Source organism: Hemicordylus capensis, chromosome 4, assembly GCF_027244095.1.
Source record: "Hemicordylus capensis ecotype Gifberg chromosome 4, rHemCap1.1.pri, whole genome shotgun sequence".
NCBI classification, from domain to species: Eukaryota; Metazoa; Chordata; class Lepidosauria; order Squamata; family Cordylidae; genus Hemicordylus; species Hemicordylus capensis.
The window spans coordinates 162123282-162139458 of record NC_069660.1 but is presented as its reverse complement, the minus strand read 5'-3'; the positions used below and the strand labels follow the sequence as shown (position 1 = coordinate 162139458).

At 43.0% G+C, this 16177-nt stretch overlaps 1 protein-coding gene across 8 annotated transcripts in view; it reads left to right on the top strand.

The window, feature by feature from the left end:
* Window positions 1-16177, top strand: part of PRRC2C (proline rich coiled-coil 2C) — a 115757-nt gene extending 99580 nt beyond the window's left edge. For 3 of the 8 annotated variants that reach the window (XM_053313514.1, XM_053313518.1, XM_053313512.1), the window contains 7 exons: window positions 3014-3248; window positions 4262-4384; window positions 5463-5675; window positions 7619-7722; window positions 10261-10381; window positions 11392-11628; window positions 14323-16177. In XM_053313514.1, the coding sequence (XP_053169489.1) occupies window positions 3014-3248; window positions 4262-4384; window positions 5463-5675; window positions 7619-7722; window positions 10261-10381; window positions 11392-11628; window positions 14323-14577 (1288 nt within the window). In that variant the 3' untranslated portion in view covers window positions 14578-16177. The remainder of the gene's footprint in view (window positions 1-3013; window positions 3249-4261; window positions 4385-5462; window positions 5676-7618; window positions 7723-10260; window positions 10382-11391; window positions 11629-14322) is intronic. The other 5 variants (XM_053313516.1, XM_053313515.1, XM_053313513.1 and 2 more) reach the window with 5 other exon arrangements.

The following is a 16177-nucleotide window of genomic DNA, read 5'->3' as shown; positions in this document are numbered from 1 at the left end:
GAAATCTCCTTCTCTGTTCTGTATGATGGGCTCCACAAGGGTCTACAAGTTTCTGCTCAGTCCCTATCTAAGTGGATCATTTCTACCATTGAACTTTGCTACAAATTAGCACATAAACAATTGCCTGTGACCCTTAAGGTGCATTCGGTTAGGTCCATGGCAGCCTCTGTTGCCTTTGATCATGCAGTCCCTTTGGACACAATCTGTCAAGAAGCTACTTGGCCTTCACCCCATTCCTTTATTCGGCATTATGCTATTGATGCCAGGGCACAGAATGATGCTAGGTTTGGCAGGACTATCCTGCAATCTGTTTTCAGTTGATGTACTTCATTTCTTGGGGGGGGGAAACTTCTGGCAGATTGCATATTGTTTGTTTACTCCCTCCATCTTGGGTGCTAATTTGTTTTGCGCCCATTGGTGTAAAAGACAGAGACCACGTCGAAGAACTACGGGTTGCTTAACTGTAACTTTGGTTCTTCTAGTGGTCATCTGTCCTTATACACACCCTCCCATCCTCCCCACTGGGTCTACTGAAGGCAGATTCCGTGACTGAAGGGACGTGGAGTGGCGCAGCTGCATATAGTGGCTGGGGGCGGGGTTTCCGCCTGAATCCGGATAATTGAGCTTGTTAGGTTCCAATGAGATCTCCGTGCAGGCGCATAGCCCATTGGTGTAAAAGGACAGATGACCGCTAGAAGAACCAAAGTTACAGGTAAGCAACTTGTAGTTTCTTGAGAAGGCAGATCTGGCCACAGTTACCCATGCCTTAGTCATGCCACAACTGGATTACTACAATGCATTTTACGAGGGGCTGCCCTGGAAGAATATTCTGAAACTTCAGTTAGTGCAGAATGCAGCTGCCAGGGTTCTCTCTGGAACTGCTCACTCGGAGCATATTGCACATATTTTGAAAGAACGGCACTGGCTGCCAATTTGTTTCTGGGTCCAATTCAAGGTGCTGGTTATTACCTTTAGTAACCAGAAGGATACCTGAAGGACTGCCTGCTCCCAAGGGTTTCTGCCTGCCCAACAAGGTTGTCAGAGGGGTCTTTGCTCCGTGTGCTCATGTTGAGAGAGGCTAAATTGTTGTGCACATGCCTTCTCTGTTGTTGTTCCCAGACTCTGGAATGTCCACTCTTTGACATCTGTGGCTGCTTTAAAAAAAACAACTAAAAACCTTTTTATTTGTTCAGACTTTTATCCCTTAGGAGTGCGAGGTCTCTCAGCTCTCCTACTTCTGTCTTTTTTTTTTTTAATGGTGGTGTTTTTTGGTGTGTTATGGTTTTTTGTAAACTAACTGCCTTAGAATGTCTTTTGAAAGGCGGTTAAACATTGAACAATAAATAAAGTTCTGATACTGTATTATATGATCAAAATTGGGTTGCCTGCAAAATAAGTGCATTCAGTTTAGATTCTTGTGTTAAGTTCAAACTTTAGCAGACTTGCATGAGACTTCAGTGGAGGGGATAGTACAGGTATAGTACATTTGGTTTGATGTACCATATGTACTATACCTATACTATCCCCTCTATCTGATGGCTGAAATCATGCTGGTTGCCCACAGTGTCAGTTTTGTCTGTAGTTCCAGGAGAACGCAATGTAAATTTTGGGTGGGAGGGTGAGCGAATTCTGTGTAGCATCTTTCTTCAGGAAGGTTAGAGTAATCATTGGCCAGGACCTAAAAGACCTTTTAGGCAGGTCTCCATGTTAACCACGTCCATAATTGCTGTCTTAAGAGGTTTTTAGTTCATGTGCTATACAATAGTCACAGATTTTAAAAAGTTCCATTCCTTGAAGTTCCAATTACAAAACTTTATTTTATTAGATTTGTATACCGCCTTTCATTGGAACAATCTCAAGGTGGTTCACACAGAAAAATTAAAACAAGACTATAAAAATTAGACAGTTATTAAGCTAGAATATAAAAACATAGATCTGACTAAAAAGATTTAAAATACAAGCAAAATATAACCTTACAAAATATAAAGCAGCAGCAACAGTGACAATCATATAAAAGACTGGGTAAAAAGCCACAATTTAACGTGCTTTCTAAAAGCTGTGATGGAGACAGAGGAGCGAATAGCCACTGGGAGAGCATTCCAGGGTCTGGGGGCAGCAACAGAGAAGGCCCTGTCCCCTGTGTGCACGACAGCCGAGCCTCCCTCATTGTCGACAGCCAGAGCAGAGCCCCCTCAGATGACCTCGTCAAGCGGGCCGCAACCCTTGGGAGCAGGCGGTCCCTCGGGTATCCAGGGTCCAAACAGTTAAGGCCTTTAAAGGTCAAAACCAGCACCTTGAATTGGACCGGGAAACAAATTGGCATCCAGTGCAGCTCTTTCAAAATGGGTGTGATGTGATCCCCACCAGGCAGCTCCAGATAAAACCCTAGCTACCGCATTTTGCACTAGCTGCAGTTTCCAAATATTCTTCAAGGGCAGCCCCACGTAAAGCACATTACAGTAATCCAGCCGTGACATGACTTAAGGCATGGGTAACTGGCCAGATCTGCAAACTGACCAGCATCTGCAATTATATAATTGTAGGTTTAATGCATTTGCATGGTAGAGGATTACTGATTCATTCCTCTTTGTAGAACACTGTTTCAGTTAACAATATGTGAGTAAACCTGGTTTAAACAATTTCAGTCAGATATTTAGCAACTTTCTCAACAAGCAAAGCTATGTTTTTAAAGAAGGCATTACGGTTTCTGTAACGTTCATAAAATGCAAGTAATTTGTTTTATGTCTGTCTGGGTTTAGATTTGCCTCTGAAGAGGCCCTTTTTGGCTAAAACACATTGGGTTTTGAATAAAATATATAATACCATATGCTTACAAGCACCTTGAGACGTGTGTTCTCCTTTTGTTGGTATTTTGTGGATGCTTTGGGGCTCTTTTTGTGCTTTCTATTTTACCTTTTTTTTTTAGCCCAGTGCATCTTCAAGCCTGGTTTAATTCCAAAGGCAGTTTTTAAATAGATCTTAATGACTAAATGAAGCCAAATTTGTGTTCTAGATCCCAGCAGGCATTTATGCAGAGTGGTCTGTCTCAGCCGTCACCAGTGGTACTTTCTGGCACGACACTACACAACTTCCCAGCAGTTCAGCACCAAGAGCTTGCCAAGGCACAGTCAAGCCTTGCGTTTCAACAGACATCTAACACGCAGCCTATCCCTATCCTGTATGAGCATCAGCTGAGTCAAGCTTCAGGACTAGGAGGCTCCCAGCTTATTGATACGCATCTTCTCCAGGTCAGAGAACCAGATACCCTCAGAGAGCTTACTGAGAAGTTAGAATTTTCTGGTGCTTTAATGCAACAAAGTGGAATATATTGGGCAGTGCTGTTTCTAGAACTGTGTCTCTGGGTATATACAAAATGGAAAGGAATTCTGGGTCAACAGGTCCTCATAACACATACAGCCAAAGTATATCCTGTCGCTGTGATAATTCCAACTCCATGGTTGATGGAAGGACTGTGATTGTGTTATGTTGCATCACGGTTAGCCGCTGCCTCATCAGGCAAACTACATTGCCTGTTTATGTGAAATGACCTTTGATTTTTGTGTGTGTGTCCTTTTACCCATATGTATTCACACAGCATTTTAGTTGTTTGAGGCTCTGTATTGTCATGGATGAGGCGGGGTTCACATAAAGGTCTCCCCCAGGAAATGACTTACCTAGCAAGCATGAGGTTGCTGCTTTGGATCCCCACTGGTATTTTTCCCAGACTATGGGCAGCACCTATATTGGGCAGCAGCAATAAAGGAAGATGCTGAAAGGCATCATCTCATACTGTGCGGGAGGAGGCAATGGTAAACCCCTCCTGTATTCTACCAAAGAAAACCACAGAGCTCTGTAGTCACCGGAAGTCGACACTGACTCGAGGGCACACTTTACTTTTACCAATTTCGGGTGCTTGCCTAGAAGAGCTTTGCATTTGTCCTGATGTTTGGCTGCACACCCTGATGCAGTCCCAATTCAGATTTAAAAGCCTCACACTTAAAAAATAAATAAATCAAAGATCTCATATTTGGCAGTGCTGTAATTGTACTGCTTTTCGTCCAGATTCAGCTGTTTCAAATATGTATTATTTAAAAAATCTAGGATATCACACTTGTTGCTTTTCCAAATATAAAATCTGTATATAAAATATGGAGAACGATTTAAATACAAAATAAAATGCCCGCAAATCTGTTCTGTTCATCAAATTAAAATGACCTTCCATAGTCAGTCACCTAGAAAATGTCAACCTCTCTCTTCTCAGGCCAGAGCTTCTCTTACCCAGGCCTCAAATTTGTATTCTGGACAGGTTCAGCAACCGGGCCAGACAAGCTTCTATAATACTGCACAGTCTCCCAGTGCCCTCCAGCAGGTAAACTATGGCACGGTAAATTGCTTTCCATAGTATTTTTGTATGTGGTGTGTGTAGTACAATGATCTCCTGACAAGACAATACCCTTTTGAGAGCAAGGTTCATGTGCTCTTATGCGGAAATTGCTATAACAACTTCTTTGTTTGGCCTTCCCATAACAAGTTGTTCTCTGGGCAGCTCACAAAGTAGCCTAAAAAAACCTATGATAAAATACAAAATCATTTAAAAACATTTAAAATAGATGGCACCCAAGACCGTTTTAAACGAGAAAGAATGCATCTTTAGTTACCTTCTAACTTCTAGTGTTGTTTGAGCAGGCTACCTCAACATGGGAATTTCATCAGAGATTTCCCTCTTTTCCTTAATCAAGCATTCTCTTGCCCAGAGATCACTGTGGTGTTTATGTGATGTTTTTCTGCTTCTGTTATTTTATTTTATTGAATGATCCTACCTAGAGCCAGCAGCTAGCAAGAGAGCTTCGATTGTGATGGGTAGTGTTTGCAAGAGAATACAGAATAGATGAGGTTTAACAGTTCTTATTTCAAAATCAGGAGCTGTATTTTTGGAATCATAGTCCTTCTCCAGGGAACTCGAATAGCCATGAGTTCTGAAAGGAATAAAAATGGCCTGTTTACTGCTGCTGATAAACATCTAAACACTAGCTAAAGTGTTACAGATGTGTAAAAAATAGCAGCAAGACTTCCTAAATGCATCTACCCCAAGAAAACCTAAATCCTGCTTCCAAAGCTCCCTTTTCCATGAGAGTGGAGGAAAGGAAACATATGGGGAAATGGGCATACAGAGAAAAGGGGGAGAGTGTGTTCTGTTTACTGAGCATCCCATCTGACTTGCTTTCTGAATAATTAGATACTGCCCATATGTTGTCGCCTTTTTCTCCACAACCCCACAGAATTGAAACTAGGATATTGTTCCCTTTCAGATGCACAAGAGAAACAGATGCAAATGTATTAATAGTGTTATAATTGCAAAATGTATGTGTTCTTCCTTGGTGTCCCAAAAGTGACAACTTTATCTTGCTGCATTTAAGTTATTGAAGCACTTCTAGAATTAATACTCTCACATTTTTGTCCAGATGACAGTACCTATACCAGGATCACAACTTTCTTTGCCCAATTTTGGATCAGCAGGCCAACCTTTAATTGCTCTTCCACAGTCCCTACAACCTCCTTTGCAGCACACACCGCCACAGCCTCAAGCTCCTAGTCTGAGTCGGCCAGCACAAGTAGGCCAGCCTTTCAGGGGACTCATTCCAGCTGGAACTCAGCACAGCATTATAACTGGGAAGGTAAATGTGCTTGTTAATTGAAAAATACTGTGCTTGTTAATTGAAAAATGACTGAAAAATACTGCACACTAATGCACATATTCAAGGATGGCTGTCGTATAGCAATAACTCCAAATGAATAATGGGAGTTATTCATTATTCGTACTAAATCATACTTAAATCATACTAAATCGTACTTACTGTACTAAAACAAAATTAGGAAATAATAACAAATTGAAGGAATTGCGTATTGATGGCACTAGCTTAAGATTGTATTTATTTTAGTACATTTCTTTACCACCCCATGCAGAAATATCCCTGGGCGGCGGTTCACAATTTATAGTAATACACTGTTAAAACTTATTTTGTAACTGACCTGACCATTCAGACATCATCCTTTGTTGTTACCAGCTAGTTCGCTCACCATTCCCCCTCCCTCCTATCTATATCCACATGGGTGGCCATGGCAGGTCGCAGGAGCGGCCAGTGCGGGTGCCACTGGGCGACGGCGAGAGGCACCTTTCAGCACAAGTTATTGGGTGCTTGCCTCTGCTCCGGCTGCAGCTGCAAACTACTCTGAGCAGCAGCGCGCTGCCCGGCACTCCCTGCGGCGGTGAATCGGCTCCGCCACTCGCCTGGCTTCCGCGGAGCCCATCCTCCACCAGTAGCCAGGTGAGTGGCAGAGCCAGTCCTCCGCCACAGGGAGTGCCGGGAGTATGTGCAGCTACAGCCGGAGCGGAGATAAGCACCTGTTAATTTGTGCTTAAAGAGGCCCCTCACTGGCCACTCCTGGCAGGTTGAGAGATGGAGTATGAAAAGGGCATTGGAGGAGAGCGATGTTGGGTTCAGAGATAGGCTCATTGTGCGCTTAGCCTTCTGAAGGATCCAGGTGAATACTGGAGCACCTTAACAATGCGCTTGTAGATCATGCGCATTGCCCAGCCAAAGCAAGTTCTTTTAAGTCCTGCTGAAATTCCTGCTGAATTAAGTCCTGGGGGTTAGGAGCTCAGCCTTGACTGGCAACAGGGAGTGTAGGCCAATTCTAGATGTGGGGAGAATACACTATGATGAAGTCTGTACAGGGAATGAGCGTGGATCCCGGAAAACAGGAACTCCCCACTATATATGCTCAAAAGAAGTCCTGTGTGTTTGCTGTCCATGTATATTTATTTTATTTATCAAAGTATATATGCCTGTCTGCTTTTGTGTTCATGCACATGAGTCTGTATGCACTTCCAGTTTGCTTGGACTGTATTTGCATATGTGCAGAAGTATATGTTTGTCTGCATACATTGATCTTAACTCTTGATAATTCTTCATTCCCTGCTTTCAAACCACTTGAGATTAACAATAACCATGAAATATGGGTTTTGTGTCGTCATCGTCCCCCCCCCCACCCTTTCTTTCTGCTCTTTTGGAGGTGGGGAGCTAGATATACAAACAAGCAGTATATATTCTAGTTCTGACTTGCCAGCTCTTAAGCTATTCATTCCTGCAGAACTGTGTGTGCATTTGCATTTGTGTTTGCTTGCTCAAATTCCATTTGCTCAGCTCTGTGTCTCTCTTATCCTCTGTGCAGAAGGCTTAGTGTAACAGTTACTGACTGATTTTGAGTTTTAAGTCTCTGTATGAGCTGCCTTTGGCAGGAAGGTCAAGACCTAAGTCTATTGGTAGAGAGTCCTGAATTCTGGGCCCTGCTTGGTTTGCCTTCCAGAGGATTTGAGGTATTCGAGTCCTGTGGCATGTGCAGAGTGCAAACCCCGATACATCCAAACAAGTGAATAATCAACCAACTCTTTAGACGTTTCATAGTCGGTTTGAAGTTTTGAGTGATCTTTTACTGCCACTGTAATAAAGGCCTTGTAGAAATGGATTCTTTTGAACATTTAGACAATTGGGGCCCTTGTTGAACCTGCTTTTAAGCTTGCATGTACAATGATTGGTTTGTTTGTTTTTCCCTTCAGATGTCAGAAATGGACCTGAAGGCCTTTGGAAGTGGCATTGATGTTAAACCAGGCACATCTCCAGTTACTGGAAGAAGCACCACTCCAACTTCTAGTCCCTTCCGGTAACTTTGAAAACAAACCAGCATTGTAGACTTACGATGGAGCCCACTTAAAATATACCAATACCAAATTAAACGCTAGTATACAAGTGCCACTTGACAACAAAGAAGCACTATAGAAATGTTAAGTAATGGCTAATACAGCTTTGAAAAGGATGTATAACATGACAATAAAGTCACTTGCAGAATGTTGGCTTGGCAACAGTGTCATGTAGACAAGCCTCAAACAGCATGGAGAAAAACACCACCACATGCCATCTCTCCTTGCCTCTTAAAATGAATCGTTTGTTGTTTTTAAATATGAGTATACATTTAGAGGTTAGGAGGGAATGACTGACTCCGAACACGTGTGCATCAAGAATGCCGTTAACAAGCATTCTTACCTTCTTAGTCATTGGTCCCTTCCGATGGCATTTTGGTGTTAGTAGAAAGGAAAAGGTTGTCTAGTTCTGAGTCTGGAAGGCTCAGTTATCTGAGTGCCTCTGCATTGGGATGGAAAAGGGGACATATCAGGCAACAGAAAGCAATATATTTTGCGGAAAGACAGAATGGCTACATACTTGCCATACTTCAGCAGAGCCTGCCCTGGTGTGTTTCTGTGGGATAGGCCCCCCTATGTATAAGAGTGACAACTGGGTTTGGCCACTGATATGTTCTGTATTCTATGAAGAGTGTTAGACTTGGGCTATGCCCAAATCCTATACTAGGATTTCAGGGCCCCTGTGACAAAATGAAAATGCTCCCTTTTGAAAAGGGGGGGGGGGATCAATTTATCTCTTTTCTAGCATTGCAGATGGCTGTTGGAACTCCACTTTCAAAAGCAGATTGCCCATCAGCATTGGGAAATTTGAGGGGAGAGTCTAAGCGCCCCGCCCTTGGGCTCACATAACTTGTCTTATAATTCTTTGAATCCTGCCTAATTCTGACAGAGCTGGAGACTGTTATTGTGCTCTGTGCTTTCAGTGTTAGTCAGACTAGATGGTGCTACAAAGGAGTTGGAGGGCTAAGTGTTTTGCCTCTCTTAGAATAAAATCCTGTTGTGGAAGGTTGGGATGGCATAGACCTCCAAAGATCTTGAGATATTTTTATATGGGAGCATTTAAACCACCTGAGATTTTATATATGGTTTTATATAAATGTGACAAATGAATAAATAAATTTTAGCCCCAGCTCTGCTAGTTAAATTACCATATTTGTTGAGTGATACCACACAAAAGGAGAAAACTAAGATGTATCTGGTTCTACATGAAAGAACAATATCACCTCAAAGCCTTTTGCTATGTTTGCGTATATGGAATTTCTAAAGACTTTGGATTTTGCCTGTTGATTTCCAGATGCCTAACCAACACAGCTTGCGTAGATTGAAGTGTTTGAGCTTATAGAAATAGTGTCTTTTGAGCCCAAGAAGAAACATATTTCTCTCCTCTCCCAGTCTATTGGTAATCTATTATATGGCTATGCTTAAATATAATAATCAAATATTGCATTAAACGCAGAAGACCCATTTGGAGGTGTTGGCCTGTGTTTTTATTGTGCCATGATAAGATGCAGTTTCTGCTTCTTCCAACCCCATCTGCACCTCCATTAAACCTTGTGAGGCTGCAGGTGCTCCTCTGCTGCAGGGCGAACCAAAGCCAGTATACAGAAACACTCTGGTGCTGTAACTGCAAGCACTCTGATCGGAAAAAGGAATACAGAGAGCTCAGGAAGCAAAACCGCACATAGAGACTTTTGGATCACATGCCCAAGAGTCAGAGCTGTCGCCTCTGCACTTGTATTGCTGCAATAAGAAGAGGGACTTCAGTGTGTTCTTGGAGTAGATGGCTTGGATTCTAAGGTGCTCTGGTGTGAGTGGGAAGGGAGCCATTTTCTCCAATTCCTGCTGCAAATCACCACACCACATGCCATCCTGATCTAGGAGGGGTCCCCACCCCTCAGGAGTAGGTTTTCTTTGGGCTGGCGGGGGTGGTGGTGGTCTGGAAAGCCCCATTTGTTCACCCAAGGAAAGTTAGAATCCAAGTCATTGTTGCCGTCTTTCCTTTTTTAGAAATTCAAATAAATTAATGCCTCAATTAAATACATGTGTTTCAATAAATGTCCAACCCTAAATTGCTTTTTGTTCTGAAATAATGTAGTCACACAATGTTCTCTTCTTGCCTGTAATGTGAAATGGCAGAGCCTCTATATACACAATCGTGTAGTTTGATCAAAAACTTCCATTAGGTTGAAGAATTGCCTGTATGTGTATTGAACTAAATGAAAAATAAATTGCAAAAAGCACTGCTGAAGTACATGCAACCAATCTTAATTGTTCCCTTTGGGTGGGTGGTGGTAGGGAATGAACGTTAACTTGAACGTGTGTCTCTCTCATAGTGACAGCAGTTAGGTCTTAATGATCTTGCGTTGGTTGCAAACAGCTGTATTAATCAATGTTAATCAATTCTTCTTCTGGATTCAGGTAGGATATGAAAATTGTAACACACGGTATCTCTGGGGTGTTACCCAGCATATTAACTGACTTTAAAATGTTTTCTCTTTAAGGGCGGCTTCTACAAGTCCGAACAGTCAGTCCAATAAAATGAATACCATTGTCTACCAGAAGCAATTTCAGTCGGCAGCTGTGAGAATGACGCAGCCATTTCCTCCTCAGTTTGCACCCCAGGTGGGCAGCAAATGGCTTTCTCCCAGTGGGCTGGGCTTTCCGGTGTGTGACTGGCTTTGTAGCTCAGCACTGTGTTTCAAATGAAGAACCCCAAATTGCCGAGAGTTCTGTCAGATACTCAGTGAAATGTACTTGCCATGATCTTAAGTCTAATTCATGTAAGCAACCCAATATCTAGATGCAAGTATCTTGCTTTCAGTAACATCCTTGCTCCTGATGCAGGCAGGCAACCACAGGCGTCTCTGCACAGCTCTCACGACAGTTGAGTATTGAACATTTGAAAGGCGAAGGGGAAACGCATTGCCTGAGAGAAGGGTCCCAGTGCGTGCTTTAAGACCTCTACAGACTCTTAGGGCACAATCCACCAGGAATGTCTCCAGCACACGCTCCATTGAGGAGAATTGTGCACTCCAATGGTGCTGGAGTGCAGCTGGCCTCTTGCCCAGCCTCCACTCTTTGCATTGGGGCTTGCACAGAAATTCCCAGTGAAGTGTGTGACCTTAGCCACCTACCTGAAATGCAGCTGTGAAGCAGCCACCCAAACTGATAAGAATAAAGTTTACACATTCAACACCCTTTAAAAGGGGCAGGTACATCCAAAACATCATTGCTCTTAGGAAGAGATGAGGTGTGCACTTTGGACACGGACTGTCTGGGGTGTTCCCCTTCGCATCTGAGCATCCCGGAGATTCACTTGAAAGGATAGGTCTGCTTTTTGCCAGTTCCTGTGCCTTGGCATGGATTTGAGCCATGCTGACACTTAATATATCCTGCCTCCCTCCGTTTGGTCTTTGTGCTAAGGCAATTTTTAAGCACAACCACCACCTTTGGATTTTTCCCCTTAGCGTTTGCCAAACATGGCCAGTCTTAACAGACCGAATACATCCACTACTTGGCACTGATGAGTAGCAGAGGCATGTTCCCCTAGAGAAGCCACCGTGTGGTCAGGTTGGCAGTTTGCTAACAGCTAAATGTCTCTCTTTTTGTTGTTGTTTTTTTCCCCACATTAGATCCTCTCTCAGCCTAACCTGGTCCCTCCATTGGTAAGAGCCCCACATACTAACACCTTCCCAGCGCCTGTTCAGAGGCCGCCAATGGCACTGGCTAGTCAGATGCCACCTCAGATGACCACAGGCCTTATGAGCCACCCTCGTTTGCCACATGTGGCCAGGGGTCCTTGTGGATCACTCTCTGGAGTCAGAGGCAATCAGGCCCAGGCTGCGATGAAGGCTGAACAAGACATGAAGGTTAGTATTTTTGGACGGCCATGCTGTGTTAACCACAGTTCAGTCTTAACAACTTGCAAGGCAAGATACTGCTCTTTGCTTAAGATGCCTCTGGTCCTTCAACATCCCTTTCTGCAGTGGCCTAATAGAATCCCAAACTCAAATCTTGCATTGCAGATAGGATCTGTAGTTTTAGTTAAGGATTAGAAGAAAGCAGAACCCCAGTACTAGCTGGCACTTGGAAGAGCTTGCCAGCTTGCAGTGTACTCTCTGGTGGGCTGCCTCCATTCTCTAGGCCCCTCTTTTTGTTAATTGTGCAAACCTCTTAAATAGCTAGAATCAGCCTCCCATAGCTGCATTTCACTGCATGACATGGTTTGAAAAGCACTTGGAGACCCTTCTGGATAAAACAAGACACTTTCCCGTAGATGTGAGCTGTGGTGCAGAGTCTGTGTGAGGATGCCATGAGATCAAAGGAAATCTGAAATCAATCAGCTCTAGCCAGGACTGAGCTTCCCAAGCCCATTTCTTTGTATTCAACGCACCGAAGAAGCTGTCTCCCTGATGACTGAGAGCTGTCGCTTGTTTTGTTTTGAAATGATTGGTACCTTTTTTCAGTCATCAATAGCCAGAATGTCTGATAAATGAGTTGTGCTATTTGCCAGAGTCATAGCTGGTGATATTTAGGGGTGGGTAGGGGAAGTATATATTACAGATTACTTCAGAACTTGATCCTCACAAAACATATATCCAAATAGTCTTGCTTCCAAAAACCATCCTTTGCCTGTCCCAAGGCAAGAAGTAGCACACTCCCTGTTATGTTTGAATAGACTCAGATGATGGTTTTATGTTGGTGTCAGGGGTGGGGGAGGTAGGGCTGGGGGATGTTTTAGAGGAGGCTCACAATAACATGGTGCGACTGCTTCTTCCAGAAAGTTGCCTTTGCCATCTGACAGTTCTCTGCCTCCATTTGCCCAGTAAAAGCAGTGTACCATATGCAAAGCTCATGCATCATCAAAGCAGACATCGTTGTTGTTGCATACCTACAAATCTATTGGTTCTAATTGCCAGTTCCACTGAAAGCACACAATGTTACTAGTGATAAATGAAAGTATTTCTTGGGAGCAGCTATTTCTTCTCAAATAGTGGTAGCTTTGTCCTAAAAAAGCATAGTTGAATTGCATAGAGGAAATGCTTTGTTTGAAGTGGGAATGAGGTTCTATTTCTTTTCTTCTCTGCCTTAGTTTCCCAGTCTGCAAACTGGACTTTATGCGGCCCATGTCTTCATGTGTCCAAAGACCATGTTAAAGTAGTTCCTCTTACGTAGAATTATTTAGAGGGTCTGACTGCAGCGTTCTTCATAATAGTACTTGTGACCGTTTAAGCTACACTTGACACAAACAATGCTATTTGTCATGAAAGAGAGCTGTAGAGTTGCAGCCAAGTCTGTGGCCTCCCTAGGCCTGCTGTATCTCTTGCATATTAGTCCTATTTACTGCTGGTTCCCATCAATATAAAGCACTCTCTACTAGGTGCACAACCTCCGTGAAGCTTCCAAGCAGAGCTTTGGCAGCTGTGCTAAGGGGAAAACCGCAAAGAAGCTCACTGCTATAGTTTTGCTGCTGTTAATCGAAGGCTGCAGTTCTGTGCTCACTTGCTAGGGAGTCAGTCCCATAGAACTCAGTGGGACTTCTTTCTTAGTGAATGTGCGTAGGATCCACATTCCAGCGGTGAATGTACGAGCAGAGTGAATGGGAATAGCTAGCCTTGCCTCCCATACAGTCATGTTCTGCACCCCAGGTTTCTGCTTGCAGGGGGCAGAACCACCCATGGGCAGCAGAGGGGCTGCTTCCACACAAGGAAGAATCCTGCCCACATTTGGCATTGCCCTCTGCAGACAAGCATACAGAGGCCCACACTTTGTGACTAGTTGGCATGTTTCCATTTATTCTTTTCACGTGTTGGCCATACACAGTGGGGTAATGTCTTTCTAGAGCTATTGAGTATGAGAGAGGCCTTCCTCTTGGCGAGCCCTAGTTCTATAATAATCTTAAGGTTGAAATTCTGTCTTTCATTTTGAATAAGAAGCCATCTTTAAATTAGTGCTGGTCTGAGAGTTTCCACATTAAATTGTCTAACGATATAATATGGATTTGTAAGATTTTTCAGTTCCATCCTTATATAGGCTTGGGAGAGAATTTCTCCTAAATCTAATTGGCAGTGAGCATGGTGGAGAATGTTTTCTGCAGCATGTGATTTGACTCTCTTGCTTGAATCCTTTGTAGCTGCTTGTTCTACAGGTGCCTCTCTGCTCATGGCATATTGTGGGTATACTGGGTAGCATCCAGACTAGTACTTCCACAAACAGAAGTTCCACTCACACAAGTGAGGAAGGGGCCATTTTCACCAAGGATTCTGGATGGTCCTGCTTGTGTAATTTGGTTGGACTGGATGGCCTTCTGTCCAACCAGATTCTCTTGGATATAGGATCTAGATCCAGGAGAATTTAGGATTACCAAGAATTTCAAAGAGCAAATTTGTCTCGTCTTCAAATATTTTACAGTATGTTGAGGGAGAAATTCCGAGATATTTGCTGTAATCGATGATAGAAGGTTCTCTTTTGGCGAATATTTGGTTCTCTAAAGCCGGAATACACAGAATAAGAACCTTATTTCTGGTCTGTGCTCTATTTTAACACCTTTCTTTTTCATTAAGGCAAAGCAGAGAGCAGAAGTCCTTCAATCCACCCAGAGATTCTTTTCTGAACAGCAGCAGAACAAGCCAGCTGGAGGCAAAATACAGAAAGTGGGCGACAGTGGGATTAAAGCCCCTGAGGTAATTGCAGACTCAGGAGCATGTCAGGACAAAGTGGAGGAAAAGCCAATTCCTGCACCAACTGCAGCCCCCAAACCTGTTAGAACTGGACCAATCAAACCTCAGGCCATCAAGACAGAAGAAACAAAATCATAAATGCTGTGTCCATCTATGCCAACGTGGGGAGTGAAATAACAGCAGCACAAACCTGTAGCCCAAAGGGCAAGGCATGTCCCTTCAAGGCTATGAGTGGCATAAAGGAATGCAGGTGCTAATTAGTCTTGGCAGATGTGTATGGCTACAGGCTCTAAAGGTCTGGAGATCTTGGGGCTTGTAGCTTCCGTGCCACCACATGAACAGGCATGCTCTGTCTGAACAGAGGTACCTGTCTGCCTTGCAGGGATGCAAAATGAGTAACAATGCTACTGAGGCATGTTCTTGGCCACTGGTTAATACTTTCCTGTTTGTTTGCTGCTGTTTCATTTTGGAAAGATGGATTGGAGAAGGCCATGCTGGACAAAATGGGGGCTGGTTTTATGTTGCTCAGTGCCCTAAGAGGGCACTAGTCCTTAATAATGAACCAAGAGAATTTAATGCAATTAGTAAGTCACACAGAGCTGCTTCATGCCCGCACACACCCACACCACACTTCATTCTGTTAATGTTCTGTGTCAGATTTCCCTAAAAGGCAAGGTGTGGCTGCTGCTATGGTTTGATATGGTGCTGAATTCAACTCTTTAAAGAAAATTGCTGTTGGCCCTCATGTTACTCTAATACCCAAAGTGCGGTGTTTAGGAGACTCTAAACTCCCTTTAGGAGTCGTATTGCCAGTGACATTAAACTGTGGCTTGGTAGTACTTGGGGGAAGGAAGCCTTTGGCCTTCGAATGGTTTTCAGCTTATGTCTGTATAGAGCAACGAGCACTTGACCTTGTGCCCTAAGAGAGCATCCTCTTGGAAGTGGCACATTCTTCTATCAGAGCTGCATCGCACCTCCTTCCTGCTTACTGTGTGCTGGGAAATAGAATCAAGTCAAATAATGCCTTTTTAATTGTATCTTCTAGTATTATAGCTGTAGAAGAGTACTGTATGATAACTTCTGTGAATGTAAAATATCCCGTACCTGCTTATGATACTGTAGTTGTGACTGTGCTATAGCAGAGCTGTTTTAATGATGTTACTCTAGACATTTTTCAGGCAATGATTGGGAAGTTAATGAGAGCACCAAATACCACACCAGTAACAGAATTGGCTGTTTATCTCCAAGGATTTCCTTTTTTCTCTTCTTCCCCTCCTTGACTTCTTTCTTTCTTTCTTTCTTTCTTTCTTTCTTTCTTTCTTTCTTTCTTTCTTTCTTTCCCTTTATTTTTATCTTTTTATCTTTATCTTTCTGTATTTTTCTTTCTTTCTTTTTGGAACAACGTGATCTAAAAGTCTGTATAATTTTGTTCAGATGACGGCAGAAGCTGGAAAAGTATGTTGCTGCTATTGATGCCTAGTGAAATGCTATTGGTTATCTTTTTATATAAATATTATAATTTGAATTTTTTGAAACTTAGCTGTGATGTCAGCTTTGGAAAAAAGATATCCACTTGTACTGTGAGTTGGCATTGTACAGAAATTAACAGCCATATTGGTCTAGAAATGTTTAAACTTTTTTTTCCATTTGTACAGGGGTAACGCACTGTATTAAATATGTAAGGTCTTATTTACATGGGTTTGATTACAGAAACTAATAAAATATTCTCTAAATAAAA